This window comes from Lampetra fluviatilis, chromosome 6 (genome assembly GCF_964198595.1).
Source record: "Lampetra fluviatilis chromosome 6, kcLamFluv1.1, whole genome shotgun sequence".
NCBI lineage: Eukaryota > Metazoa > Chordata > Hyperoartia > Petromyzontiformes > Petromyzontidae > Lampetra > Lampetra fluviatilis.
Window position 1 is genome coordinate 13,435,227 of NC_136280.1, and position 27,912 is coordinate 13,463,138.

At 47.1% G+C, this 27,912-nt stretch overlaps 1 protein-coding gene across 2 annotated transcripts; it reads left to right on the top strand.

The window, feature by feature from the left end:
* The first annotated feature begins 630 nt into the window (after positions 1–630).
* LOC144932919 (alpha-enolase-like) lies at positions 631–26,402 on the top strand. Of its 2 annotated transcripts, XM_078857318.1 has the most exons (14): positions 631–869; positions 6,214–6,300; positions 7,336–7,431; positions 8,357–8,415; positions 9,935–10,004; positions 13,785–13,918; positions 15,114–15,342; positions 16,769–16,887; positions 18,031–18,109; positions 18,849–18,928; positions 22,809–22,930; positions 24,185–24,293; positions 25,346–25,404; positions 25,762–26,402. In XM_078857318.1, exons 2-14 carry the CDS (start codon positions 6,216–6,218, stop codon positions 25,829–25,831), a joined length of 1,311 nt encoding a protein of 436 aa, XP_078713444.1. In that variant the 5' UTR covers positions 631–869; positions 6,214–6,215; the 3' UTR covers positions 25,832–26,402. The 2 variants fall into 2 exon arrangements, with proteins under 2 accessions (XP_078713444.1, XP_078713445.1); XM_078857319.1 differs by lacking the exons at positions 631–869; positions 6,214–6,300; positions 8,357–8,415 and having other exon boundaries at positions 7,420–7,431.
* Positions 26,403–27,912: the final 1,510 nt, after the last annotated feature.

A 27,912-nucleotide genomic window follows, 5' to 3' on the forward strand; every position in this document is an offset into this window, starting at 1 on the left:
TTGCCACAAATGAACCACAATACCTTGCTGATCTCGCCAAGCAGCATAAATCATCAAGCGATCTCCGCTCATCCTCGCAGCAGCATCAGCAGCAGCGGCAGTGGCTTTTGGCTGAGCCATCGAACAAAGACGGCCACTGCGTCGCGCGCTTTCAGATGCGCTTCTGCGGCCGTCTGGAACGCTCTCCCTTACGATATTAGGAAGCCAATGGAGCGATGGACTTTTAAATCACCAAGATTTAAAACTCATTACTTGAGAAATTATGTTTGTGTTGTGTTTGTTGTCCTTCCGCTGACAACATCAACTCGATACAATTGAGAAAACCGCGTTTAATCACGGGTGACTGAACCAGCTGGCTTCAAACCTAGGATCTCGGTTACAGTGGCTCAGTGGCTGTACAGAAATGGCCATTACGAGCCCTCGGAGAGACCAGCTACATCAAGCACAACATATTTAGCTCTCATAAGATGCGACGAGAATATCTGTAGAACCCCCCCCCCCCCATCGCTACCCGGAGCGGAGCCTCCTTCCACACAGACACGCCTCGGACACCCCCCCCCAGCCTCCCTCCACAGTGACCCCACTCTCACACCGCCAGCGTCCCCCTCCACAGACTCCACTCACTGCCAGCCTCTCGCTCCAGTGACCCAACTCTCACACCGCCAGCATCTCCATCCACAGTGACCCCACTCACTGCCAGCCTCTCCCTCCACAGTAACCCCACTCACTACCACAGTGACCCCACTCACTGCCAGCCTCTCCCTCCACAGTGACCCCTCCCCCTCCACACTCCCAGCCGCTGCTCCTCGGCCACACGCCTGTTGGATCCAACTCCTTCCTCTCCGCAACGGGAACACGGCTCCGGGCAGGTAACGTTTACAAGGCTCTCATCGTCACACCGCGCCCCCTGTAGCTGGGTGAAGAGCTTCGTGCCAAGCGAAGTTGAGTGCTGTGCGTAGCGACCAGAGTTCGTATCCCGATTAGCTGAAACCGGACCTGGGCCTCCCCCTAGGTCGACTCAGCCTCAAATGAGTACCTGGTGCGCGGTGTAAACATCGCCACTATAGGGAGACAAAGGCGGCCGGGCGCGATGCTGGCCACAACACCCCCTAGTGTGCCGTCCTTCATAGGTGCTCGCTAACAGCACTCGCCCCACCAGTCTGTGAAGGCTACACGCGGGATCTTTGTCTTTGTATGAGAGAGCGAGAGATGTAGAAGCCAGCGTTGGGACGAATGGTGGTAGATTGAATTACTGAGCTTTAGTGGTATAGGGATCGTCCACCCGTGTCAATGTGTGTGGTAAAGACTGACTGACTGCAACACGGTATGCTACAAAGTTCTTTGTCGAACAGAAAGCTTTGGCCACGCCTAATTAAGCTTTGCATACGAATGTTTTTTTAAATATCTTTCCAAAAATATTAACGGTATCATTCGTGTAAAATGTTCTGGCCCAGTGTTGTATTCCTAGGACTATATTTCTGCATTTTTATTAACCAGGTGACCCTCCGGGTAAGAGATGCCCTTCTCAATGGGCTGATGTCTGGATGTTTGGGTGGAAAATATTCCACCAGCCCAACCCCTTGCATCATTATAATAATAATTACTTATGTACGTAAATACAGTCAATCTGCGGCTGGACGAGGTCATGCGTATCTTGGGGGTCATTTGACCATACTTCACCAATGCCGATAAACGCCGGTTGGGGAAGGTGGGGAGCATAGATGCTGGAGTCTAGTACAGTACAATGGTGTATTTACTGCACTGCTGCATTAGCAGCCTATAAGACATGCGTAGTTTATGCGTCGTGGCAGCCTATCAAAACACTTGCAGGTTATAAACCTGCTTAGCTTGCAGGATCTGATCTGATTGCATTCTATGTGGTTTGGTCAGAGGCGCCGTTTATTTTAGTCAAACATTAGATTCGTTTCCTGCTCAAACGAACACGGGGCAATGCTTGATTTGCTACTTTACTGCCCCACAGCAGAGGTGAAAATGTCACACTCCTATGACATCCAGAATAAAAAATATATGTAGCCGCAGTCATACTTTTAAGCACAATAAGAGTGTGCGTCTGTATCATGGCAGTCAGGTTGGGCTGTCGTGAAAAAGAAAAAAGTGGTGTATTGGGGTCTCGCTTGGTTAATTGAATGATGCTGATGTGGTTAGAATAAAGGATGTGGGCTCCAAGTCTGTTTAAATAAAGGACATTGACTGGATCTGCTGCAGGAGGACCATGGCTTGAGGATGATGCCACCACGCAGCAAGCACAGTCCAGAGTCTGTGTTTTTATTCCACGACCCCACTGGTGTCTCTGAGGGCTAAATATATTCCCAGGCCAAATTTGTCTATTGGGAAAGGGGGTCTTATTTATTTATTAACGTATTTTTAGCCTCGCGGGTACGCTAACCCTGCCACATTCCCTCTCGGCTTAAACAAAAAAGAATTAGTCGACAGGATTGTGTCAAACGATGTTTAACAAGACTTCAGCTCGGTCATTTTGTAGCAAAAAAAAGCCGAGTCGAACTATATCGAGGCAGCTTCGCTTCTACGGTGTCCAGGGTTGTCAGGATGCTGCAAGTGGCCCGAGGATTCGACTCGCGGGTTTAAAGGTTGCGAATTCATATCCCATAGCGGGGTCCACTCAGCTCATCATCATCCCTCTGGGGGTTATTAAACGGACTACCCACTTTGTGAAGGTGAAGTAGCTTGGCGTGATTGGCATGGGCCCTGGTGCAAGGTTTTGAATTGGGCCTCCTGTCCAATTTATCACCCACCCCCCTTGCTCTTCGTGGGGCCCTCTGGCACATGGGTCCCGGTGTAATTGTAGCTGCGCCACTGACTTTGTGGGAATTCAACGGTGGTTTTACTTTTGTTTGTATTTTGTTGCCTCTGCCGATGGAATGTGGAATTCCCACCGCAAGCCGGGGTGACCAACAGTGAGATGACGATGCCTTGGTGCTGTCACAATGCACATCACGTACAGTGCATGCGTGTGTCAAACATCGAGGCAGTGTTCATCTCCTATTTATAGCCTTGAGCCATATTGATGAAAATTCCACATTCTTATGGCGGGGGGGGGGGCGAGTATATCCATAAGACAACCAGTGTTGACTTCCCAACACAGCGGCAGTCATTTTATTGACCCTGAAGGGATGATGAGCTGAGCAAACCCTCTAACAGGATATGAACCTGCAACCTTCGGAGTGCAAGCCACTCATTCTGCCGCTGAGCCACCTGTTTGCGTGTGTGTCATGTGTGTGGTGTGTGGGTGTATGGTTTAAGTATATGTGGTGGGGGGGAGGGGTCTTTGTACAAGGTGGCGCAGTGGTTAGCGCATTGCACAATGAACCTGGCGATGCAGGTCGGATTACCATTCTCAGCCAAAAATTGGTGATTAATATCTGAACTGGTCCGTGACCTCCCCAAGGCCAACTCAGCCTTTAAATGAGTACCTGGTGCAGTATGTAAACATCAGCATTTTGAAGACAAAGGCGGCCGGCCGTGGTGTGCGACCACCCACTCTCTCGTGTGTCGTGCCGGCCGTCATAGGTGCTCGCTAATAGATCTTCTGCCAGCAGTCTGCTTCAAAGCTATGGTGGGGGAGGGGGGAATCTTCGACTTTGGTATAACGTCGACTGCAACGCACGTGAAACGTGGACGAACCACGATTGCCACATTAGGCAACCCAAGCACATTCCCCCTGCGTTGCCCAACGCGGATCAAATGGCAGGACGGCATCTCGGAAGGACACCGAGGCGCTGACGCGTTGGAGGAGACGCGTCAAGCGTGGAGTGTCTGAACTCCTAGAGGCCCAGATCAGGTGGTCAGGGGGTGCCCTGGTTACTTACCAGATGAAACATTTCCAAGACGTTATCTTCCACTCGGAGACTTGAATTACGCCATTACTTTCCTGGATTCCAGCGAAGAAGAAGATGTCTCAACGACGGTGGGGGCACCATGGTCGTTGACGTGGCGAGATGGTAACTCACTTGCCTGGTATACAGGAGGTCGTGTGTTAGATCCCGATCCTGATGTCTGTATATTTTCTTCTCCGTGGCTCGCGTGGAATTTTCTCCGGGTCCTCCGGTTTTTCCCTCCAAATTTAGAAACACGCGTTTAGAGTATTTTGCTGCTGTAAATGTCCACGTGATAAGCCACTTTGTTGAGGTATCATTTGTGGCCAGGTTGCTTCTGAAAAATAGCTATATAGCTCAGTGGGCCTTACCTGGGAAAATAAAAATAGTTTAGTTAAATTGTTTTATTTTATCTTTCAGTAGTGTGACATGTGGTGATTTATACAGCTGCAAGTCATTTAACCAAAATCGTGACAATAGTTGATTGTGTAGCCCACGATCTGTGTGGACACATTTGCACGTGGAAATGCTCATGTTTCTTAGACTGGAAACTTGCATTGCTCTTCTATATCATCGCACTCATCTGCTCGTATCATGACGAGTAGAACGTCGTCGGAAAGCATCACCAAGTCTAATTCTTTATCAGCAGGGTCGAGTTTTCCCTTAAAAAAAAATATCCGATTATAGTCTTCTTCAGACTGAACGATTGCAAAGCTCTTCTCTTGGCCGATCAGCTTCCCAAGTGAAATAGTTTCAATCAATTTAAAATGCAGCTCCAAGAGTAATTTCCAAATGTAGAAAATATAAAGGTGGCACCAATATAAAAAAAATACACTGGTTGTCGGTATATATTTCGAACAGATTTTAAATTCTTTTATTAGTTACAGGCAAAGCTTGTACTTCATGTAACCGAGGTCGTTCTTGCAAGAGAGGCAATGTATCATTCGTCTCAAATTATTAAATTAATGTCCTGGTTTAATAAAGGAAGGGGAGGGGGGCAGTCCTAAAATGTAAAGCTTCTTAAATAGAGCCCTACATTAATGCAAACAAAACATTAAATGTATATTTCCTGGTAAATATCAATACAGATTAAGGTCCAATTTTCAGCCTTGTAAGGATGGGAACCGCCCACATGACCCCCACAACACTCCCTTGCGTGTGCTTGTCAAGAAGCCCATGCATCGGTGGCCAGTTAAAGGCGAATCTTAAAACTTCAGAACGCACAACAGTGAGTCAAAATGTTTTGTTGCCTTCAAATATTGTTCAGAAATGATTTCATCACGCTCACCCTTTCCAGAAACATTCATTACGGCGGTTGGGATTTAGGGATTTAGACTGGCTTTCTAAACCATTGTGGGTAAGGACATATCTCACCGAGAAAGTGCTTCTCCAGCCTTCGTGATTTCATCTCCGGACGTGTCGACTTGCCATTGCCGGGAGACCTTTGTGGACCAATTCACATTTCACTGTAGGCGTATTTTGCTTTGTTTCATCGTTTAAAGTTTTGTGATTCTGCCCGTATCTCCGCATTGAAATTTGCTGTCATTTAATTACACATGACCCCCACCCCTACTCCCCCAGAGATTCTCTTCCATGGTGGAGTCCACATTATTGTATCTGTGTGAGATCTCATAAATGTGTGTGTCTGTATGTTTCTAGATTTGATGCTTTCGTGACTGTAGGGATTCATACTCTTAGGTTTTTTCGGTAAAGTCACGTAGGCAAAAAATAATAAAATAAAATCATAATAAATCACGACGTTTCGGAGGCAATACAAGTCTCCATCTTCAGGTGGGACCGTCACAGCTAAATTTACACTTGATACAATACATTTTTACACTTGATACAGGTAATTTGGCTGTGACGGCCCCACCTGAAGACGGAGACTTGTGTTGCCTCTGAAACGTCGTGATTTATTATTATTTTATTTTATAAATTTTTTGTCTGTGTGTCTCATTGTTGTGTTGCTGTGTGCGTGCGTGTGTATGCTTGTATCTATGTGCGGCATGGTTAAGGTAATACAAAAAACCCGAATTTAACAACTCCCAGGAATATGTGAAGGAAGTGTATTGTCTGATAATGTATTTTGTTCCTTGTATTTTCAAATCCGGTGAGCCGAGTTCAATTCCCGATAATGTCCTGGGCCTCAGCTAGGTCGACTTAGTCTCAAATTAGTAACTGGTACAATGTGGGAACATTGCCACCCAGGAGACAAATGCGGCCGGGCCACCCACACCCTCATATGCTGTGCCGGTCTTCATAGGTGCTCACGAACAGCACTTGCCCCCACAACCTATTAAGGCTATGTGGGGCATCTTAGTCTTTGTATCTGTGTATCCTTGTGTGTCTGTGTGCTCAGACATGTCTGTGCTCAAGATTCACGCTCGGCAAATTTTCGACTCCAGAGGGAATCCCACAGTGGAGGTGGATCTATACACACACAAAGGTGAGGATCATAGACACACACATACATATACAAAGGTGTTTCAATAACAAAGTTCTCACACAGTAGCCTATTTATTATTCTGCATATTTACCCATTAAAGCTTCCTTGCGAGCCTCATGACTCTCTTTAAGGAGGGTCCTACCAAGTGTTCACATAAGTCGCTATGTGTGATCCCAATTGAGTAATTTTCAAGTGATTTTGTCTGCATTGGGATGTTTGGCCAAGTCCACTTACATTATAGCGATGGGAGGAAACTGGAGAATGCCGAGGAAACCCATGCAGGACAGGGGGAGAGAACATACAAACTCCCCACAGAAAGTCGTCAAATCGAGTTGGGAATCAAAACCAGGATAATTTGCTGTGAGGCACAAGTGTTATCTCTGCGACACCCTGCCCCTTTGGTCGGTGAGAGAGTTTTAATCGTGTGATGAATTGTTCATAACCCTGGTATTCATGTGCAATATTCAGTTCTATTTAGTCAATATATTTCAGATGCATCAGTGATCAAAGATGGTGGTGCCCTTGCACAACTGGGGAGTAACAGGGCAGTAAGCTACGATTAATTGTTGTCCTCTGAGGGTTTCAAGATAAGTGAAATGCCCTTAACAATTAATCTGTAATATGGGGACCCCTATGAATGCTGGTTTAGTTTTATACAGTGTCATCATTCATGCAGCTTGCATCTAAAATATACTTTACAATTTGTAACACACACGGAAGAGTCACAAGGAACCACAACAGGGAGGCAGCGAGACAGAGCCGACACTAACAAGAGTTATCCAAGCTTTGTGGTCCTCTATATGTTAAGATATTTTCAACCATATGAGTGCTTAATCAGATACCTACATGCAGGTATTTGATTAAAGGTGCACATTAATCACGAATCCCGTTGATTTAATGGCCTCCCATTAGCATTGATAGCAACCCAGCCAATGCTTTGTAAATTCATCCACACATTCAATGAATCGTTCCCATACGTATCCCTACAACTGCCAGGTGAGTGAGGTGAGCAGAGTGTCATTGGTCTCCACTCAGGGCTCTTTCGGGCGTCTGTGCCGAGTGGCGTCTCCCGCGGAGCTCACGAGCCCACGGAGCTGAGAGACGGAGACAAGACGCGATTCTTCGGACAAGGTGACACGAGGAGATACGGGGAGGCATGGGAAGAGATGGGCAGACATGGGGAGGCACGGGGAGAAACCCATAGGCAAACACAAAGAAACTAACTATACTAATTAGTTAAGGAGTGGGAACATACGGGGAGACAGGCGATGTCATTGGGAGACAAGTAGAGACGGGAAGATATGGAGATACCCTGTAACACGTTCCACGATACACATACAGCCCTTTGTCAATGCACGGCTGGATGAGGGCCCCTCACAGTACACTCAGTCTAAATGAGAACCCGATGCCGTGGTGTGGTCATGAACATCAGCAATCGGGAGACAAAGGTGACAGAGCATCTATACATTTAGAAATAAAATTCGTCATCACGTTCTCAGTTGTGTCCCTGATGCTGGCATGACTGCATCCTAGGGTCGCCACGTCTCACATTGACAAAACCCAGATATTTCTCAGTCAGCCTAGGTCTATCAAAAACTGTGCAGTCGACTGCAATAAAGTTCAACACAATACCAGTACCAAATATCAGGACAAATCAAACCTTGCCACCCGAACACAGATGCCAACTCTGGACTGGCCACATCATATCCGGACTGGTGGCAACCCAAGTGGGTGAGAGAGCGAGTGGGTGAGTGAGTGGGTGACTTTGAAAATGAATGAGTGAATGAATGATTGAATCTATGAGTGAGTTCGTCGGCGATTGGGTTGGTAGGGTTGCCACCTTTTCCCATATATCTCAGCCAGTCGAGGTTTATCAGAACTGGGCAGTATGCACAGTGTACCATCATATCGTTTAACACTATACTACCAAACCCGGGACAGGTGGCAACCCTACTGCCTCTGCCTAATGTGTTGTGCCGGTCTTAATAGGTGCTCACTAAAAGTAATCGCCTCAGTAGTCTGCAAGGATTAACTTGGGTTGTGTGTGTGTGTATAGGCGTGTCCCGTGTGGTGAAGTACATCAATCAGTACATTGGTCCTGCACTCTGCAGTCAGGCAAGTATGTGTGTCTCTTGTGGATGTGCCTTTGCTGTGCATGTATTTAGCACGTGTGTGAACGGGAGGGCGGCAGCGTGGCACAGTGTGGCTCACAGCAACAAGGGCCTGGGTTTGATTCCCGACTTGGGCGCCTCTCTCTGTGGAGTTTGTATTCTCCCCCCTTCTTCTTGGTTCTTTCGGTAAAGTCACGTAGAAGGGAAATAATAAAATAATACAAATAAAACATAATAAAATACAATTCTCACGACGTTTCGGCCACAACGCAAGCAGCCGTCCTCAGGTGAAGAACAGGTCTGTCGGAAAGACAGCGTCTGAATGAACGCCACCAACAAGCTCATATGCAAATTCCTTTGTCAAGGCGCCCTTCCTCCTCTAACCCAGCTTAAATATACGCTGCCCAGCTTGGTGGTGTTCATTCAGACGCTGTCTTTCCGACAGACCTGTTCTTCACTTGAGGACGGCTGCTTGCGTTGTGGCCGAAACGTCGTGAGAATTGTATTTTTTTATTTTTTTTATTTTATTATTTCCCTTCTACGTGACTTTACCGAAAGAACCAAGAAGATGAATCCCTGCAGACACGAAAGCATTCAATCGAAATTCTCCCCCCTTGTTCCGGTTTCATCCCAAAGCCTAAAACAAACCCGTACAATTTTGGCCAAACATCCCAATGCTCCATAATACAGGTTTTTTTGGGTTAGATTACGGAAATATATAAATGTGTCGTTAAACCCGCCACCACCCGACACGGCCAATTAGTAAGGGTTGTCACGAAAATAGAATATGCCAATTCGTCACTAGTACAGCACACCGGTGCGATGTTGCTGCTGTGTGTGATCCCATTGCTGCAAACATCCCAATGCAGTTGGGATCACACACAGCAGCAACATCGCCCCCTACTGTGATAACTTGGGCAGGACCCTCCTAAAATGGAGTTGAGACTCAGTGAAGCTCTCCGAGGTAAATAAGCGTACATAAATAATATACACAGTATGTGTCCGTTTATATCCTGTATACATGTGTATGTATATTACTCTGTGTATGTACAGTGCTATATATGAGCACGGTTGGCTACATACAGTGTGAAAGAAGTTCAACATACACACTGTAAATAAAAACGTTATATATTTTTTTTAAGTTATTCGAATTAATTATACAACTTTTTTAAATCCTTAATATAGAGCCACGATGCTACCGCTATAGTAATCCACAATTTGTGGTGGCCCTGAAGCAGTGCAAAAAAATGTCCACATTCCCACAGTAGGACCAGTTTGTCCATTGAATGACAGCTTTTGAAAATACAGTATAAGCTATTGTGTCAATCACTGCACGTTGCCTTACAAATGGCTCGTAAGCTATCGGTTGTGTGATAATTGGGTTATCAGTAAAGTGCCTGAGTAGATATGCAACGTTAGGCCAGCGTTGCATGTTTACTGGGATGATGCATGACATCATCATCATCGTCGCCATCATCATCATCATCGTGTGGTTGAGTGGTCGTGGTGCCTCTTGTTTTCAGGACGTTAATGTCAAGGATCAGGAGAAGATCGATGACCTCCTCGTGGCCATGGATGGAACCGCTAACCTGTGTGAGCTCTCACCTCACCTCCCCCTCACCGCGCTTGAAATTTCCTGGAGGGTGACTGATAGCAGCCGCCCTTGAGCAACGGAGATGTTGGGGCGATGCTCACACCAACAAGCGGAGTGCCGGGCAGATAAAACACAGCAATGAGGCACAGTCGTGAGCACATGTAGTGCATCTTCCGGTCGTTTCAGTGAGCCTAGAACACTGGTAACCTTCAAAACTGGCCTCAAAGTGCACCTAGCCTGGCACAGGTGCTGTGGTGTTATCCATCATTGCGGTGCGGTGGAGCAAGGGTAGGTGGATCATGCAGAGATTCGGAAAACTCATAGGGCCTGAGATGGCTAGTAAATGGCAGTACTGTAGAGTAAAATAGATTCTTGAGTAAATCTATGTGGTGGAGCTTTGAGTAGCCCCTCGTATGTGTGGTCGGTTTCTCAGGGTACTCGACTATTATGCTTCCACGTGTAGTGACGCAGATCGGAGACAGTAATACTTGGAGGGACTTCTTTAACAAGCACCGTCGGGATAATACACACCCTACGTGGGTGCACACTATTATAATTAAGACTGCCTAGTGGCACTACTTAGTTAGAACAGTTGGTAGGCTGTCTGACTAATACCACCCTGGGATGGTAAAGACGGACATGACGACGACGAGATGGTGACGATGACGAGATGATGACGATGACGACGATGATTTTGAACAGCACGACGGGGATTCCATTTTCAGTAACAGCCCTGAGCTCCCGCTCAGAGCCCCCTCTTATACTCCCAGCGTGGCCTTGCTCCACCTCGGCCACGCCCCCTTTCTGGAACCTGTTAGCGGGTTCCCGGGCTTCCTGGTGCGCCCCTTCTCTGACTTTTCCCCTAGATGCTCCCCTATCGTATATAACGTGGCCTGCTGATGCGAGTACTGCCATACACCGCAGTTCCCCTTTTCTGCCAGCAGCCACCACTATACCACTACACACGTAAAGTGAAACACTCATTCATGGAATTGGCCAAACATCCCAGTGCAGTAGCCTCATGAAAAAAGGGTCTTGAGACTCGGCAAGGCTTTTCAGGATAAAGGATATTATTATTAGTCTGAGGCTGTCGGCTGGTGTTGCCTATATTCTTCCTGTTATTATGGGATGTGGTGGCGCAGTAGTTTATGCACTGGAAGAAGAACCTGGCCATCCCAAGTTCAACCATTGTTAACATCAGTGGCGAGTGATATCTCAACCAGTCCTGACCCTTCCCCAACTTCGACTCAGCCTTAAATGAGTACCTGGTGAAGTGTGTAAAGCATCAGCACTGGGAAGACAGAGGTGGTTGGGTTTGGAGTGTTGGCCACACTGCTACCTAATACTCTGTGCCAGCCTGAATAAGTGCTCACTAACAGCACTAGATTGAGCAGTGTATAAAAGTCAAAATGGGGGGTCTTTGTCTTTGTTAATGTCATTGTTGTGACTGGTGTTGTTCAAAAACATCAGTAAGGATGAGAGTTTTGAGCTATCTCAATTGAAAAAGAGGGATGATATCGTCATCCTCTCAGCCGACAAGGGCAATGCCATGGTCATCATGGACAAAACCGTGTACAATAACAAAATTCAGGACCTACTTAATGATGGTAGCTACACAAAAATCTAAAGAGATCCCATCAACAGCCTCGTTACAAAAACGAACAGTATCATCACTGATTCTCCGGTTGTAGCCAATATTTTAATGGAAAATTTTGAGACGGACGCCATCCAGGCATCCACACTACGCCCGTCCTTGTGGAAGAGGTACGTGGATGACACGTTTGTCATCCGGCCACATGGCCAACCGGCTCTGAACCAATTCCTCAACCACATCAATTCCATACACCCAGCCATCAAATTCACCAAGCAGGTAGAAGAGTATGGAATGCTACCATTCTTGGATGTCCTAATCAAAAAGAGATCAGATGGCTCAATGAGCCATTCTGTCTACAGGAAAGTAACCCATACTGATGCCTACCTAAAACCTGATTCCGACCACCATCCATCCCAGAAGAAATCCCTCATCAAAACACTACACCATAGAGCTCAATGTATCTTCGACCATGAACACCTAACCAGTGAACTCAAACACGTACACCAAGCTCTCAAGGCGAATTGATATTCTGACTACACAATCTGCAAAGCTATCACCCCAACTGTGAGGAAGGAGCCATCTGAGGATCCAATCAAAACCATCATCTTGCCATACATAGCAGGGGTAACCAAAAATATTTTCAAAATCATCAACAAACACATGATCCAGGTCCGATTTAACAGTAAATAAAATTCGTGATCTGATCCCATCTGTGAAGAACAAGATTTCTGACATGCAATATCCCGGCGTCTACAAACTAAGCTGTGTCTGCGGCAGCAGTTACATTGGGGAAACTAAGCGACATGTCTCGGACCGTGTTCATGAGCATAAGGCAGATTTTAAACATGGTAGGACCAATACTTCTGCCGTGGCTGTTCATCATTTTAATGCGGCTGGCTCACACGAAATTGAGTTCTCGAATACGATGGTACTTTGCAAGCCCACTGGCTATCAACAAAGATTCGTTCATGAAGACATCCATATATACAGACGCAGACACAATTTCCACCGAGAGGATGGTTATAAACTCAGCAATCATTGGAAAGATGTCATCAACCACTTTGGGTCGTGACTTCATTTGTGTTTTCTTGTCGGCGGGAGCACAGGTCAAGGCATGACTTGATTTGTGTCGTTTTCTTGTTGTCTTGCCCCAGGGCACATGTGCCCCGCCCACTTCGTTCTGACACCGAGACGTTTTGTGGCACTGCATGTCCCGTGCTTCACATTGGTGCTCTCTGACCCCAGGGCACATATGCCCCGCCCACTTCGTTGCACCACAGGAACTTTTGCTCTTGTGCCACGCCCATCTCCCTCTTTCCTCCTTAAGACGATCGCTTGTGTTGTGATTAAAACGTCGTGGTTTTTTTCCTTAGTTTTTTATTACTGAAAGAACCAATAATAAGTCTCCATTATAGACTGCCAGTATGCTCACTCAGGCTAAGAACCAGGCTACAGTCTACATTATAGAATGCCAGTACACTCACCGAGGTTAAGAACCAGGCTACAGTCTACATTATAGACTGCCAGTACACCCACCCAGCTTAATAACCATTACTACAGTCTACGCTAGAGACTGCCAGTACACTCACCAAACTTAATAACCAGGCAGCAGTCTACATTATCGACTGCCAGTACACTCACTCCGATTAAGAACCAGGCTACAGTCTAAATTAATGTTTTTTTATCATTTGTATTCACTTTTTTAATATAATTTTTCTATCTACGTGACTTTACCAAAATAACCAAAGAATATGGTGTTGTTCATGTTGTTGTTACTTTCCTTATTGCTATTGGGGGTAGTTGCTGGTAATGTTGTTGCTATTGGTAACATCCATTATGGTGGTTGGGGTTGAGACTGAATATCTGAACAATTTATGGATAAAGAAAGATCTCACCAGAAAAATGCTTCTCCAACTGTAGTGATTTCATCTCCGGATTATTCAACATTCAATGATGCTGAGACCATTACTTCCTGCTGCTCCACGCGCCAGTTTCCGAGGGTTTACTGCTCAGGAGGTCTTCATGATGCACTTCTATGCAGAAGAGGACGGCATGTGCATCATGAATGCCTCCTGACCAGTTAACCCTGGGAAATTGATATTGTTAACGCTGTTGCTGATGGTGTTAACGGTGTTATTGATGGTGTTGCTAACTATGTAGTTGTTGTTGTTGTGGGTGTGTGCAGCTCGGTTCGGGTGTAACGGTCTGCTGGGGGTCAGCGTGGCCGTGTGCAAGGCTGGCGCGGTGGAGAACGATGTGCCGCTGTACAAACACATCGCCCATCTGGCGGGGAACACCAACCTAGTGCTCCCAGTACCGGTAACACACACATAAAAAAAACAAAAGATCCCCCGTATAGCCTTAACAGACCTTTTGGTGAAAGCGATGTTTGTGAGCGCCGATGAAAGCCGGCATGGCACACGAGGAGGTGGGTGTTCAGCACTATTTCCTGGCCACTTTTGTCTCCTGAATGGCGATGTTAATGAACTGCACCCTACAGGTCATGCACATAGGGAGGGTCAGACATTTGTGACGATGTGTGACGAGGGGGGGGAGAGGGCGGTTTGAGAAATGTGACGTCACATCGAAATGCACAACTTTAAATAAATATAGGCAACACGTTCTACTTAATTAAATAGACTTTTTAATAAATGTTTTCTCCGACAACATCAGAGTGCAGCGCCACATTAAATACGCATTACAATGACAATAGTTTAAAGTGATTTGAAGCATGTTTTATTTTCAAAATGGAAATATGGTTTGGGGGGGGGGCAGAGCTTTGTGACGTCATATTTGAGGGGGGGTCTGACTTTTTGTGACGCCGTGTGACGAGTGGGGGAGGGGGGGTAAAAATCGGCCAAAATCGCGTGACGTCGTTTATGTACGGCCCCTTAATTGAGGCTGAGCCAGGCTAGGGGAGGCTCAGGACTGGTTCAGATAATTGTCACTGGTGTTGGCCGTGAACGGGAATCAAACTTGGGCCACCGAATTCATAGCGAAGCGTGCTATTTGCTGCACTACCGTTCCCCACGCACACACAAAGACAAACACAAAGATCCCCCGTATAGCCTTTAACAGACTGTTGTGACAAGTGCTGTTAGCGAGCACCTATGAAGGCCGGCACGGCACACGAGGGAGTGGGTGGCCAACCCCACGCCCGGCCGCCTTTGTCTCCCCAGTGGCGATGTTTACACACCGCACCAGATACTCATTTGAGGCTGAGTCGAACTAGGCAAGGCCCAGGATATTCGTCACCGATGTTGGTCGTGAGCAGGAATCGAACTCAGGTCGCCAGGTTCGTAGTGTAGTGCGCTAACCTGCTACACTACCACTCCCCACATACAAGTGCAGCTGTAGCTGATCTAAACGATGGCATTAATGTTGCTGATAATTCTGCTGCCGCTACCGTTGCTGCTACCATTGCTGCTACTGCGTCTACCGCTGTCTCCATCCATCCATCCTTCCGCACACACCCGCGTCTCTTTCCCTGCCTCCCCCATCGTCCCTGTTGCAGGTGCTGAACGTGCTGGCGGGGGGCTTGCACGCGGATGGCGGGGGCGTGCAGGGCCTGCAGGAGGTGCTGGTGCTGCCCGTGGGCGCGAGCTCGCTGCACGACGCGGTGCGGCGTGGCGCCGAGGTGCACCACGCGCTGCACGCGCTGCTTCGCGAGCGCCAAGGGGTGGGCGCGACCAACGTGGGTGACCAGGGCGCGTTCTCGCTCAGCCTGCCCTCTGCACGCGAAGGTACGGTCTGACGGTGACCCACGAATCCAGCCCCGAATCAGAACCTTTATTTATACTGGAAGAATCTGATGAGCTCTAAAGCTCCATTGCACAGATGTCCAGTAGGGGCGGGTCAGCAAGTTGCAACAACAAACAATGCAAAACCACGATAGGAGTGAAAAGTATAGGAAAGGTAAACAATTTACATAAAAGTATATACAAATAAAACTAAACTATTTTTATCCCTACCAGGTAAAGCCCACTCTGCTATTAGCTTATTGTTCATAAGCAAACTGGCCACAAATGATAGCTAAACAAAGTGGCTTATCATGTGGAAATTTACAGCAGCAAAATAAACTAAATGCATGTTTCTAAATGTGGAGGGTCAAACCGGAGGACCCGGACAAAAGATCCACGCGACCGCGGTGAGAACTTGCAAACTCCAAATATACCTCCTGCATACTGGACGAGGAAGATAACGTCTCACTACCGTGGTGCCCCTTGAATAAAAAAAGGAAATAAGTCAAATCCAGCCCTCCCTTCGCTCCCCTTCCTGTACGATGGTGCGGTCTGACGGGCAACCCACAAATCCAGCCCTCCCTTCCCGTGCGATAGTGCGGTCTGAAGGAAGCTCCTCCGCGCCCCCAACTCTCCACCACTCCTGTAAAATCACTTAAGTGATGCTTGTGATAATAATATGATGTAGAGATGTGTTCCCAATTTTCAGATCCTTCTCAAAAACTAACATGTCAATGCTAGGTCTGAAGGTTTTGATGAGCCAAACATTTTTTTTTCCCGATTGATGTTGAATAATGTCACACATGACATCAGTTTTGTGCCTTTGCTCCTAAAAGTGGCGTCCTCTTGCATAGACTGACATTACTTTTTTTTTTGCATGAAGACGTTACGTTATTTCATAATGTAAATGACCCAAAGAGCCAAAAACGATCTGAAATGGTCCTTAAAAACTGATGAAAATAATAATGGGGTTTTAAGTGGCCATTACATCACTGCATTAAGCAGTCCAGTGTGAACCCACCTTTGTTGCGGACGACTTAGCGTTACAATTAGGCCTCGGCAAGGTAAGGTAATTTACCCTTTTTACCGGGTAAAAGGGTAAAGGTGTCGACATGTCAAGGGGTAAGGTAAAGGGTAGGGTAAAGGTAGCGCGGAAGAATGATCCGGTAGGGTAAAGGTAGCGTGAAGTATTACCTTGTTTACCGCTCGCTAAAAGCTCCGTGGCGCAGTCCGTGGCCTCCATTTAAAATTGGAATCATCGAGACAAAACACGCAAACACCTCTTCTGCACTGCGAACCCAGGATGCACCACGTTGTTTACCTGCTGCAGAAGTGACAATGGGTATCGGGGTCTGTGTCTGTATTCAATGTGTGTAATGTATGTGTAATGTGTGCGTGTGTAATGTGTGTGTAATGTGTGTGTGTGCAGCACTACAGCTGGTGCGTGAGGCTGTGCAGCGCTCGGGAAACCAGGACGCAGTGGTGCTAGGTATCGACGCGGCCGCATCGGACCTGCACGTGCATGGGATGTACCGCAAACGCACACAGGTACACAGGACATGTACCGCACACGCACACATGCAACGTACCACACACACAGGTACACACGCACACAGGCAGAACCGGCCCTAGACCTTTGGGGGCCCTAAGCAAAATTTGGTTGGAGGCCCCTTTGATGTATGATTTTTTTCACCCACAAGCTAGCAGTGACTCTAGGGGGCCCTCTGCTGGCCACGGGGCCCTTTGCAATTGCAAGGGTCGCTTAGTGGCTGGGCCGGCTCTGCACACAAGTACACACGCGACATATACCGCACACACAGGTACACACACGGGATGTACCACATACACAGGTGCATACATACACACGGGTATGCACGGGATGTACCACACATGTAAATACAGACACAGGTAAGCACGAGATTTACCACAAAAAGATCCTCCATATAGCCTTAACAGACTGTTGGGGCAAGTTCTGTTAGCGAGCACCTATGAAGGACAAGGCACATGATGGGGTGGGTGGCCACCTCGCCTGGCCGCCTTTGTCTCCCCATTGCAGATAATTTAAACACTGCACCAGGTACTCAATTAAGGCTGACTTGACCTAAGGAAGGCCTCGTTCCAAATTATATATTAGTCATCGATATTGATCGTAAGCGAGAATTAAACTCTGGTTGCCCGGTTCGCAACGCAGTGCATCAACCACTGCAACACCACGTGCACATATACACACAAATACGTACACATACAAATATCCTACGTATAGTCTTAACAGACTGTTGGAGCAAATGCTGTTAGCGAGCATCTATGAAGGCCAAACAACGGCACACGAGGGGGTGGGTTGCCAGCACCATGCCCGACTGCCTTTGTCTCCCCAGTGGCGATGTTTACACACCGCACCGGGTACTCATTTGAGGCTGACTCGAACTAGGCGAGGCCCAGGATCACTTCAGATAATCGTCACTGGTGTTGGCTGGGTTCGTAGAGCAGCGCGCTAATTGCTAGACTACCGATGCCCACGTACATACACAGACACACACACGCGGGAATGCTCACATATCGTTATATCTTCCAGGCACTGTAATTAGTAGCCTAGTGGCTGCATAAAAAATAAACTTTATAACCATCGTTGACTTTGCATGACTGTACACTGTGATGGAACTTGACACTGACCCGGACTTTACCACTCGGCAGGAGGAAGGGCAGGAGGATTCCCTAATCTCAGCAGACACTTTGGCTCAGAGCTACCGAGACCTCGCCAAGGATTTCCAAGGTACTTAATATCGGTGTGATGATGACGATGATAATTATGGTGGTGTCGGTCGTGTTTCTCTGTGACGACGGTGGTGTTGGTGATGTTCGTGGTGATGGTGGTGCTGGTGATTTATATCGCTACTGCGGGTGTGTTAACCATGAAATATGCAGTGTCTAAATCACAGTGGATGTTAAATATCCCTTGACATCATACGAAAAGAGTAACACAAACTTATCATTTGTACCAATGTAATAAAACAAATAAGCAGACAATGTCTCCTCATAATAAGTCAGAGCTTTTTGGGTTAGATCGCGTCAATACAAATACGTCGTAAACCCACCACCACCTGACACAGCCAATTAGTAAGGTTTGTCACGTGAACAAAATGTGTCAATTAGTTACTACTTGAGCACACTGCTGTGTTGGAGCGTAAACCCACAACATTTACATTTTGAGTACGACGTTTCGTACTCTAATAGCTCTCTCTCTCTCTGCATGGAAACAAAATTCATTTTACTCATCCCATCAGCCACATGGCCTTCTGGCAGTGTGCCAGTGTCATGGTCCAAATTTGAAAATGTATCAGCAACTTGCTTCGTTGGGAAAACATGTCGCAACATCGCCCCCCCCCCCCCTCGTGCAAAACTACTGCAGACTGTGAAACACGGTGCGTTTCGCGATAGCCTTGCGCTATAAGAATGGCGCACATACCAAATGTCCTCGTGATTCCACGATGATGATGTTGTTGTTGTTGCAGTGGTGTCGTTTGAAGATCCGTTCGACCAAGATGACTGGACAGCCTGGTCTAAATTCACAGAGTCTGGATCGTTCCAAGTGGTGAGATGTAATGCATAAATCAGCCAGTAACCATTCCTGAACCAAAATTAACTCATTAACTAGCTGTAATCAACATTAAGCAAGATTTAACGTCATTCCAGACAGTAACCAGCATTACGTCAGATTTAACACATTCACTGCAATTAACCATTGATAAACCCGATTTAATGAACCATCTTTACCTGTAGTTTACCTGTATGTGTCACTGTATGTGCTCGTGAACGTGTGTGCATACCCGTGTATATGTAAATGTGTGTGCACCTGATGGGTTCAGTGATGACGTCATCTTACTCTATTTACGACCGGAAGCAGGTGGATTGCTTCACCATTCTGGCAAATCGCCCGATGATGCTGGATGTAATTACCGGCAAAACGTTGCACTACTCAAATTGTAAATGTTGTGGATTTACTCTCCAACACACCGGTGGGCTGAAGTAATAACCGATTGGCGCGTTTTCTTTACGTGACAAATCCCTTACTAATTGGTTGTGTCGGGTTGTGGAGGGTTTCGACACATTTATACTTACGCGATCCAACCCAAAAAACCTTTACTATGAACCTGTGTATACGTTAGCACAGGGGTCCTCAAACTACGGCCCGCGGGCCACATGCGGCCCGCCGAGGACATTTATCCGGCCCATGGTCACTAATTGGGCTGCGCTTGTGAGCACTAATTGGGCTGCGCTGGTGAGCACTAATTGGGCTGCGCTGGTGAGCACTCATTGGGCTGCGGTGGTGGGCACTGATTGGGCTGCGGTGGCGAGCACTGATTTGGCTGCGCTGGTGAGCACTGATTGAGCTGCGGCGGTGGGCACTGATTGAGCTGCGGCGGTGGGCACTCATTGGGCTGCGCTGGTGAATGGTTCAATGGGCCAATTGACTGGACTTGCCCCCCAGGCCTAAGGCTGCCAGCCCTCCCCTGGCTGCGCTTGACTGGCTCTCCCTCCCTCAGCTCCCTCACTTGCCCCTCGGCTCCACTCCCAGTGATATTCCTGTGTGCTGGGGATGTACTGCGATCTGTGAACAAAACTGCAGGTGTAATTAACTTTTTAATGGCACCCGCACCAGTGTGAGCCTGGGGTAAAAGCGGAGTTCCCCCAATCAGACTGCATTGATGGGCAGTGCAGTCTGTATGTCTCTGTGTGGGCAAAGTTATTGCTGGTATATTGTTTTTGTAGCGCTGTATATATATATTGGTATTTTACTAATAGCAATTTTGACTCCCTAGGAAACTGATGTCAAGAAAGAGAAAAATTGACTCGAAGTGTAGGATATTCAAAGAACAGTGGACTTATGATTACTTTTTCATGCAGTACAAGGAAAGAGCTGTGTGTCTGATATGCCAGAATATAGTGTCTGTGATCAAAGAATACAATTTACGTCAACACTATGAAACTCAACATAAAGATAAATATGATTGTTTGGTCGGAGAAGTGAGAAAAGATAAAATATTAAAACTGAAAAATACATTAACAACTCAGCAAAATACTTTTGTGAAGCAGAAGCAGCTAAATATTTCATCACTGCGAGCAAGTTTGCAAGTTGCCAAGCTAATAGCGTGCACTGGCAGACCATTCGTGGAGGGAGAATTTGTTAAAGAATGCCTTCTTTCTGTTGCCAAAGAGATGTGTCCAGAGAAGGCCGATTTATTTAGTACAGTGAGTCTTTCAGGACCTACAATTACACGGAGGATTGAAGAAATGGGAGACAATTTGCATCAGCATTTGCAAAACTCCACAAAAAAACTTTCCTATTTTTCCTTGGCACTCGACGAAAGCAATGATGTTCGTGATTCTGCACAACTTCTAATTTTTATTCGTGGGATGAATGACTATTTCGAAGTCACAGAAGAGCTTGCTGAACTGCAAAGCATCAAAGGAACAACTACAGGAGAGGATATCTATGAAAAGGTTTGCCAAACTGTGAATGGTTTGGAGCTGATTTGGGCTAAACTAGCCAGTGTGACAACTGATGGTGCTCCTAGCATGGTGGGGTCTAAGAAAGGAGTAATTGCTCGCATTAACCAAGAGATGGACAAACATAACCATTCTAATCCAATAGCCATACACTGCCTCATCCACCAACAAGCGCTGTGTAGTAAATCACTGAAGTGGAACTCTGTTATGAAAATTGTGGTATCTTGTGTTAACTTCATTAGAGCTCATGCACTAAACCACAGACAATTTCAGGAATTTCTGTCTGAACTAAATGTTGACTATGAAGATGTTCTGTACCACACAGAAGTCCGTTGGCTGAGTCGAGGGAGAGTTTTGAAACGTTTCTATGACTTACTTCCACATATTACAGCTTTTCTGCTTTCAAAAAACAAAGAAGTACCAGAGCTCAATGATGCAGAATGGAAATGGCACCTTGCCTTTCTGACAGATGTAACAGAGCTACTCAACAGTTTCAATGTGCAACTTCAAGGAAAGGGGAAGCTCCTCTGTGATATGCAATCACATGTCAAAGCATTTGAAGTAAAATTAGGCCTCCTCATCAAACAAGTTAAGGAGGAAAACTTCTGCCATCTCCCCACAACTCAAAATCTGTTAGCGGAAAAACCATTGGTTGCAATTCCCAAACAAAACATGTGTGGATTCACTGGAAAAATTGCAAAAGGAGTTCCAATTTAGATTTAAAGAGCTTCATCTCCATGAACAGGACATACAGCTTTTCCGTAACCCATTTTCTATTGACATTGAAAATGTGGATACAATTTACCAAATGGAACTGGCTGAACTGCAGAATTGTGACTCTGAAAGACGCATTCAAGTCAAGCAGCCTTCATAATTTCTATGCATCTCTCCCCTCTGAGACATATCCTCATCTCAGGAACCATGCACTCAAAATGGCAACCATCTTTGGCAGCACTTATGTCTGTGCACAGACTTTTTCCAGAAAGAAACATTTGAAATCTCCAACCAGATCTAGACTAACGGATGCACACTTGCATCACTTGTTACGACTAGCAGTGACAAATATGAAACCGGACATTGACCATCTCATTAGCCAAAAGCAGGCCCATAGTTCCCATTGAAATACTAGCAAGTTTGTTGATTTAACTTTACTTGTTCTTCATTTTAAATATTGTATTTGTTCCCGTTTTGTTTCTTCACTTCAAAATAAGATATATGCAGTGTGCATAGGAATTTGTTCATAGTTTTTTTTAACTATAGTCCGGCCCTCCAACGGTCTGAGGGACAGTGAACTGGCCCCCTGTTTAAAAAGTTTGAGGACCCCTGCGTTAGCACATCACGCTTTGAACCCGGCGATCGGGTTCAATTCCCACTCGCAGATAATAATTGTGATGAATATCTGAACCAGTTTTGGGCCTCCTCTAGGTTGACTCAGCCTCAAATGAGTACCTGGTATGGTGTGTAAACATCGCCACTGGGGAGACAAGGGTGGCCGGGCGTGGTGCTGGCCACATCACCTCGTATGCCGTGCTGGCCTTCATAGATGCTTGCAAACAGCATTTGCCCCAACAGTATGTTATGGTAAAATGGGGAATCTTTGTTTTTGTGTATAACTGCACCTTAACACTTCACGTGGCCTCAACATACCCATCAACCCATACGGTTTACCCGTATTCTTGTACAAGCGAATTGAGTTTTCAGGTCAATACGGCGTACAGCCGTTTCAATGCGGGCAAAAAATGATCAATTTGTTTGTGTTTCTCCCTTGTGATGGGACTTCGTAGGATGAATAAGGTAGGCACTGATAAGGGATTGACAGGTATGCCTTAAGGTGCACCTAGCCTGGCACAGATGCCACGGTGACGTCACCGCCACCGAGTGGCAAACGGCAGTTGTATATACGTGTGTATCTGTACCTGTATATAATACCTGTGTGTTTACACGCCGATTGTGTGGGTGTGTAGGTGGGAGACTCTCTGACCGTGAGCAGTGAGTCACGCGTGGAGCTGGCGGCTGGACAGCGAGCGTGCAACAGCCTCACGCTGTCACTTACTCACACGGGGACGCTCACGCAGACCATCCGCGCGTAGGTCACTCACACACACAATCACATACGCAATCACACACGCAATCACACACAATCACTCACACAATCACACACACACTCACACATAACCACACACACACAATCACACACACACTCACACACACACAACCACACACAATCACACACACAACCACACACATACTCGCGCAGACCATCCGCGCGTAGGTCACTCACACACACACTCACACACACAATCACACACGCAATCACACACACTCACACACACACTCACACACACACTCACACACAACCACACACACAATCACATACTTACGCAGACCATCCGTACGTAGGTCACTCACACACACAACCACACACAATCACACAATCACACACTCAAACAGACACATACTTACGCAGACCATCCGTACGTAGGTCACTCACACACACAACCACACACAATCATACACACACAACCACACACACTCACACACATACTCACACAGACCGTCCGCGCATAGGTCACTCACACACACAACCACACACAATCACACACACACACTCAAACAGACACATACTCGCGCAGACCATCCGCGCGTAGGTCACTCACACACACAACCACACACAATCACACACACATACTCACGCAGACCATCCGCGCGTACGTCACTCACACATAAATATCCCCTATATAGCCTTAACAGACTGTTGGGGTCATTACTTCTAGATTTGAAGCTTTCGTGACTGCAAGGAATCATATTCTTAGGTTTTTTCGGTAAAGTCACGTAGGTAAAACATCAAAATTAATGAAAATAAAATAAAATAAAACAAAAATCACGACGTTTTGGAGGCAACACAAGTCTCCGTCATCAGGTGGGACCGTCACAGCCAGATTAGCTGCATCAGAATATGGGGTCATTACTGTTAGCGAGTAGCACCTATGAAGGCAGGCACGGCAAATGAGGGGGTTGGTGGCCAGCACCACGCCCAGCCGTCTTTGTCCCCCTTGTGGCGATGTTTATACACCGCATATGCACATACTCGCATACAGATATCCACGTACATACATTGTGCATGCTGTAGTTATGAATGCTGTGTAGCGTCGTGTACGCTACGAGTAGTGTATAGTGTACACTATGAAGTGTATCGTGTATGCCATGAGTAGTGTATAGTGTATTGTATGAGTAATGTGTAGTGTATGGTGTATGCTACGTGACCTGTGTTGTAGAGTGTATGCTGTGGTCAGTAGTCCAGCATATGCCGTACCGAGTCGTGTGCCGCGTTGTGCTGCAGGTGGAGGGCTGCTCGCCGGCACGGGTGGGGAGTCGTGGTGAGCCACCGCTCCGGGGAGACTGAAGATCCCTTCATCGCAGACCTTGCCGTAGGCCTCGGAGCCGGACAGGTAAACAAAGACAAAGATCGAGCACGGGTCGACGGGTTTAAAACTTAGTGCGCTACCGCTCCCCACATCACATATATAAAAGAAGACAAAGACCACCCCCCTCCCATATAGCCTCTAACAGACTGTTGGGGCAAGTGCTGTTAGCGAGCACCTATGAAGGTCGGAATGGCAAATGAGGGGGTGGGTGGCCAGCACCACGCCCGGCCGACAGTCTCCCCAGTGGCAATGATTTTACACACCCCACCAGGTACTCATTTGAGGCTTAGTCGACACAGACACACGCACACACAGGTGTGGTGACTGTGATTGTCACTGTGTGGTGCTGGGCTTACGAAGCCACGGCGGTTAATGTGCTGATATTATGTGTAGCCCGCTTACGGGGCGTAGTACCAGCCCGAGCGGGGTTTGGGTGAGCGCTGGTCAACGCGGGGTCAGCGCGGAGGCACCGCGAGCAGTGTGCGGTGCAGGCTCCCGGTGAGGGAGCGAGGGAGCGTCAGCCAGCCAGGGTTACGTTGGGGCATGATACGCTGGTTGACCTGCTGTCACGTGACCGGATGATATTGGAGGGGGCCACCGGTGGACGGGGGCCGCTGAGCGGTCACGTGGTCTAAAAGAGCTCTCGGGAGCCTTCGAGAAGGAGCTCGAGAGATCTGGAATGTGGGCGGGGCGAAGGGCGGAGCCAGCCCCAGCCCAGGGGGGAAAACGGGGGCCCCGTGAGGAGCTCGGGGTTCTTCGTGTGCTGGTGTGAAGAAGATCCACGTCGGGGAGAAGAAGCCTCTAGCCACGCGGTCCGGGACCCAGCTTGTGGTCCGGGCCGGGATAGCGAACCGTGTCTAGTTCTGCCGTAGCGTGGTTAGATGGGTGTTTGAGACCCGAGTGTAGATTGTGTGATGTTGTGTTAAAGTTGCGTAATAAATAGTGTTGCTCCCAAGATAAAGTCTGCGACTCAGTTGGACTCACTACACACGCAACAATAACACACACACACGTCTATGGACATGTGTACACTTTGTCTACTGGTGCGCACCCCCCTCTCCTGTGTGCGGTTCCAGATCAAGACGGGTGCTGCGTGTCGCTCCGAGAGGCTGGCGAAATACAACCAGCTCATGCGGTACCACGCTTCTTCTCGCGCGCACACACACACACACACAAAAGCAATGACAAAGATGCCCCATAAAGTCTTTAACAGGCTCCTGGGACAAGTGCTGTTAGCGAGCACTTATTAAGGGAGGCAATGGCACACGAGGGTGTGGGTGCTCTCCCCAGTGCTGATGTTTACACGCCAGAGGATCTCATTTAAGGCTCAGTTGACCTAGGAGGCCGAAGATCGGTTCAGAAATTCGTCACTAACACAGACACGTTTACACACACGCCTGGTATGTACCTGTGCTCTTGTACACAGACACACACACCTGTATGAATCTGAGTGTATACGCGCCTGTGTCTAAAGCTGCATCTGTTCCAACAGAATTGAAGAGGAGCTCGGCTCAGAGGCAAAATACGCTGGGAGGAACTACCGCAACCCACATGCCGGCTGAACTACCACACAGTGAACTACAAACCCCACTCACACAGTGAACTACCACAGTGAACTACAAACCCCACTCATACACAGTGAACTACCACACAGTGAACTACAAACCCCACACACACAGTAAACTACAACAGTGAACTACCAACCCCACTCACACAGTTAACTACAAACCCCACTCACACAGTGAACTACAACACATACAGTTAACTACAAACCCCACTCAACCAGTGTACTACCACACAGTGAACTACCACACACATTGAACTACAAACCCCACTCATAACGTGAACTACCACAGTTAACTACAAACCCCACTCAACCAGTGAACTACCACACATAGACCAAACCACCACAAACCACACGCAGTATGCATGAACTACACGCTGTGGCAGGGTTGTCCAACTCCAGGCCTTGCGACCCACCATAATAAACCTGTGTTTACTGCGATCAAATGCAACGTGTTTACAGTTGTTTCGGCCTCTCAACAACTGGCCTGGATTCAATTGCCAACTCGGGCACTTATCTCTGTGTGGCACTTCTATGTTCTCCCCCTGTTTTGCACGTATGTTGAACTTTTCGCACCGTACGTAGCCAACCGTGCTCATCGGAGGTCCATGGGTTTTCCTCCAGGTTGTCCAGATTCCTCCCATAGCGGGGGAATAAAAGCATACAATTTGAACAGTGCTGTGCAACCCTGCAGCCGCACCTCGTTACAAACATATAAAGGGCCCCCCAGTGACAGCTGTCTGTGCGGAACAGAGGGACTCGGCACCTGGAATGCAAGCGAGCATTAGTCTGTCAGGAGGTGATGATTGCTTTCCCAATCGAGTAATTTTTCAGTATTATTTGGAATTTGGCAAATTTGAACCATGACACTGGAACGGTGGCCTCAAATCTCAAGGGCTCTTTAACTTCCACTGTCAAGCGGATGGAATGTGTGGTTAATACACCCATGGTAATAACCAAGATGGCCCGTCAGATTCAAACTGCAAACCTCTGCGACAAAGGAGCAACCATCCTACTGCTGGGCCATGTCACCGTCAAATCATGTACAAAATGACAGATGAGAAAATATTTCATTCTTACGAATCGATGTTAATAAATAAGTCGAAGCATCATGACAGGACGAGTAAATGCAATTCATGCGAGAGCTCTGAATTTGGATCGGTGCTGTCTACGTCAACATCACGTGGGTCTTGTTTAGCAATCATCAGACACGTGCAGCGTGTAACAATCTCCTTGGTATTTGAACGGAGATTAATTTGTATTCGAACGGTGGACACAGGGGGGGGCTGGTAGAGGGAAACCTGGGTTGTTTCGTTGCACGTCAGCATGGATTTAATAACCTACTTGCTAGTGATATTGGACTTAAATTTCACTGACTTCCTATGCGGCTGGGGCAGTGGGGGGGGGGGGTTCCTGTAAGGATATGCCTGTTGTAGCATGTGGCGAGACAAAGTGGCTGGGCATGCGGTGCTGACCCCACCACCCTTGTAGACGTTCGTTTCTGGCCTTAATAGGCTCTCGCCAATAGAATGTGTTTAATTGTCTCTTATTGGGACTAAACGGGGGAACTGCGCGTGTGAGTAATGATTCTTTCAATCGTTTTCACGAGGGCTGAAACAATTCAATTGATAAAGGAATTTATTGCCAAGGAATTATAGTCTTGTTACAAACACGGCACCATAATAACAGGCATAACTACTCAAGATAATAACAAAAACAAAGTTGATCAGATGTCACGTAACATTGAAATCATACCCCCGGCTGTGAAACGCATGAAAAACTCTGTTAATACGAAAAGAAATAAAGCCAGGTTCTAACTTACGACGTGTTTCCGGGTTGTACCATGTCCTGGGAGCTTCTCATGATGTGGAATGAAACGTCGGACACCACAGAAAGGAGCTTTCCAGCATGTGGAGTAAAATGTTGGACACTGTGCTAAACAACACGCGGTACAACTCGAAAAAGCATCGGAGAACTGTACAGCACAACTGAAACATCTTATCCAGTCGTAAAGTCCAGGTTTGTCCGTGTGGCAGTTAAATAAAAAACTTGGTACAAAGTTGGTAAAGGAATCTGTTA

Coding starts and splice junctions, on each gene's coding strand:
- LOC144932919 (XM_078857318.1), top strand. CDS start 6,216: ATGTCTGTGCTCAAGATTCACGCTCGGCAAATTTTCGACTCCAGAGGG. Junction 16,888..18,030: donor TGTACCGCAAACGCACACAG/GTACACAGGACA, acceptor ACCACTCGGCAG/GAGGAAGGGCAGGAGGATTC. Junction 22,931..24,184: donor CTCACGCAGACCATCCGCGC/GTAGGTCACTCA, acceptor GTTGTGCTGCAG/GTGGAGGGCTGCTCGCCGGC.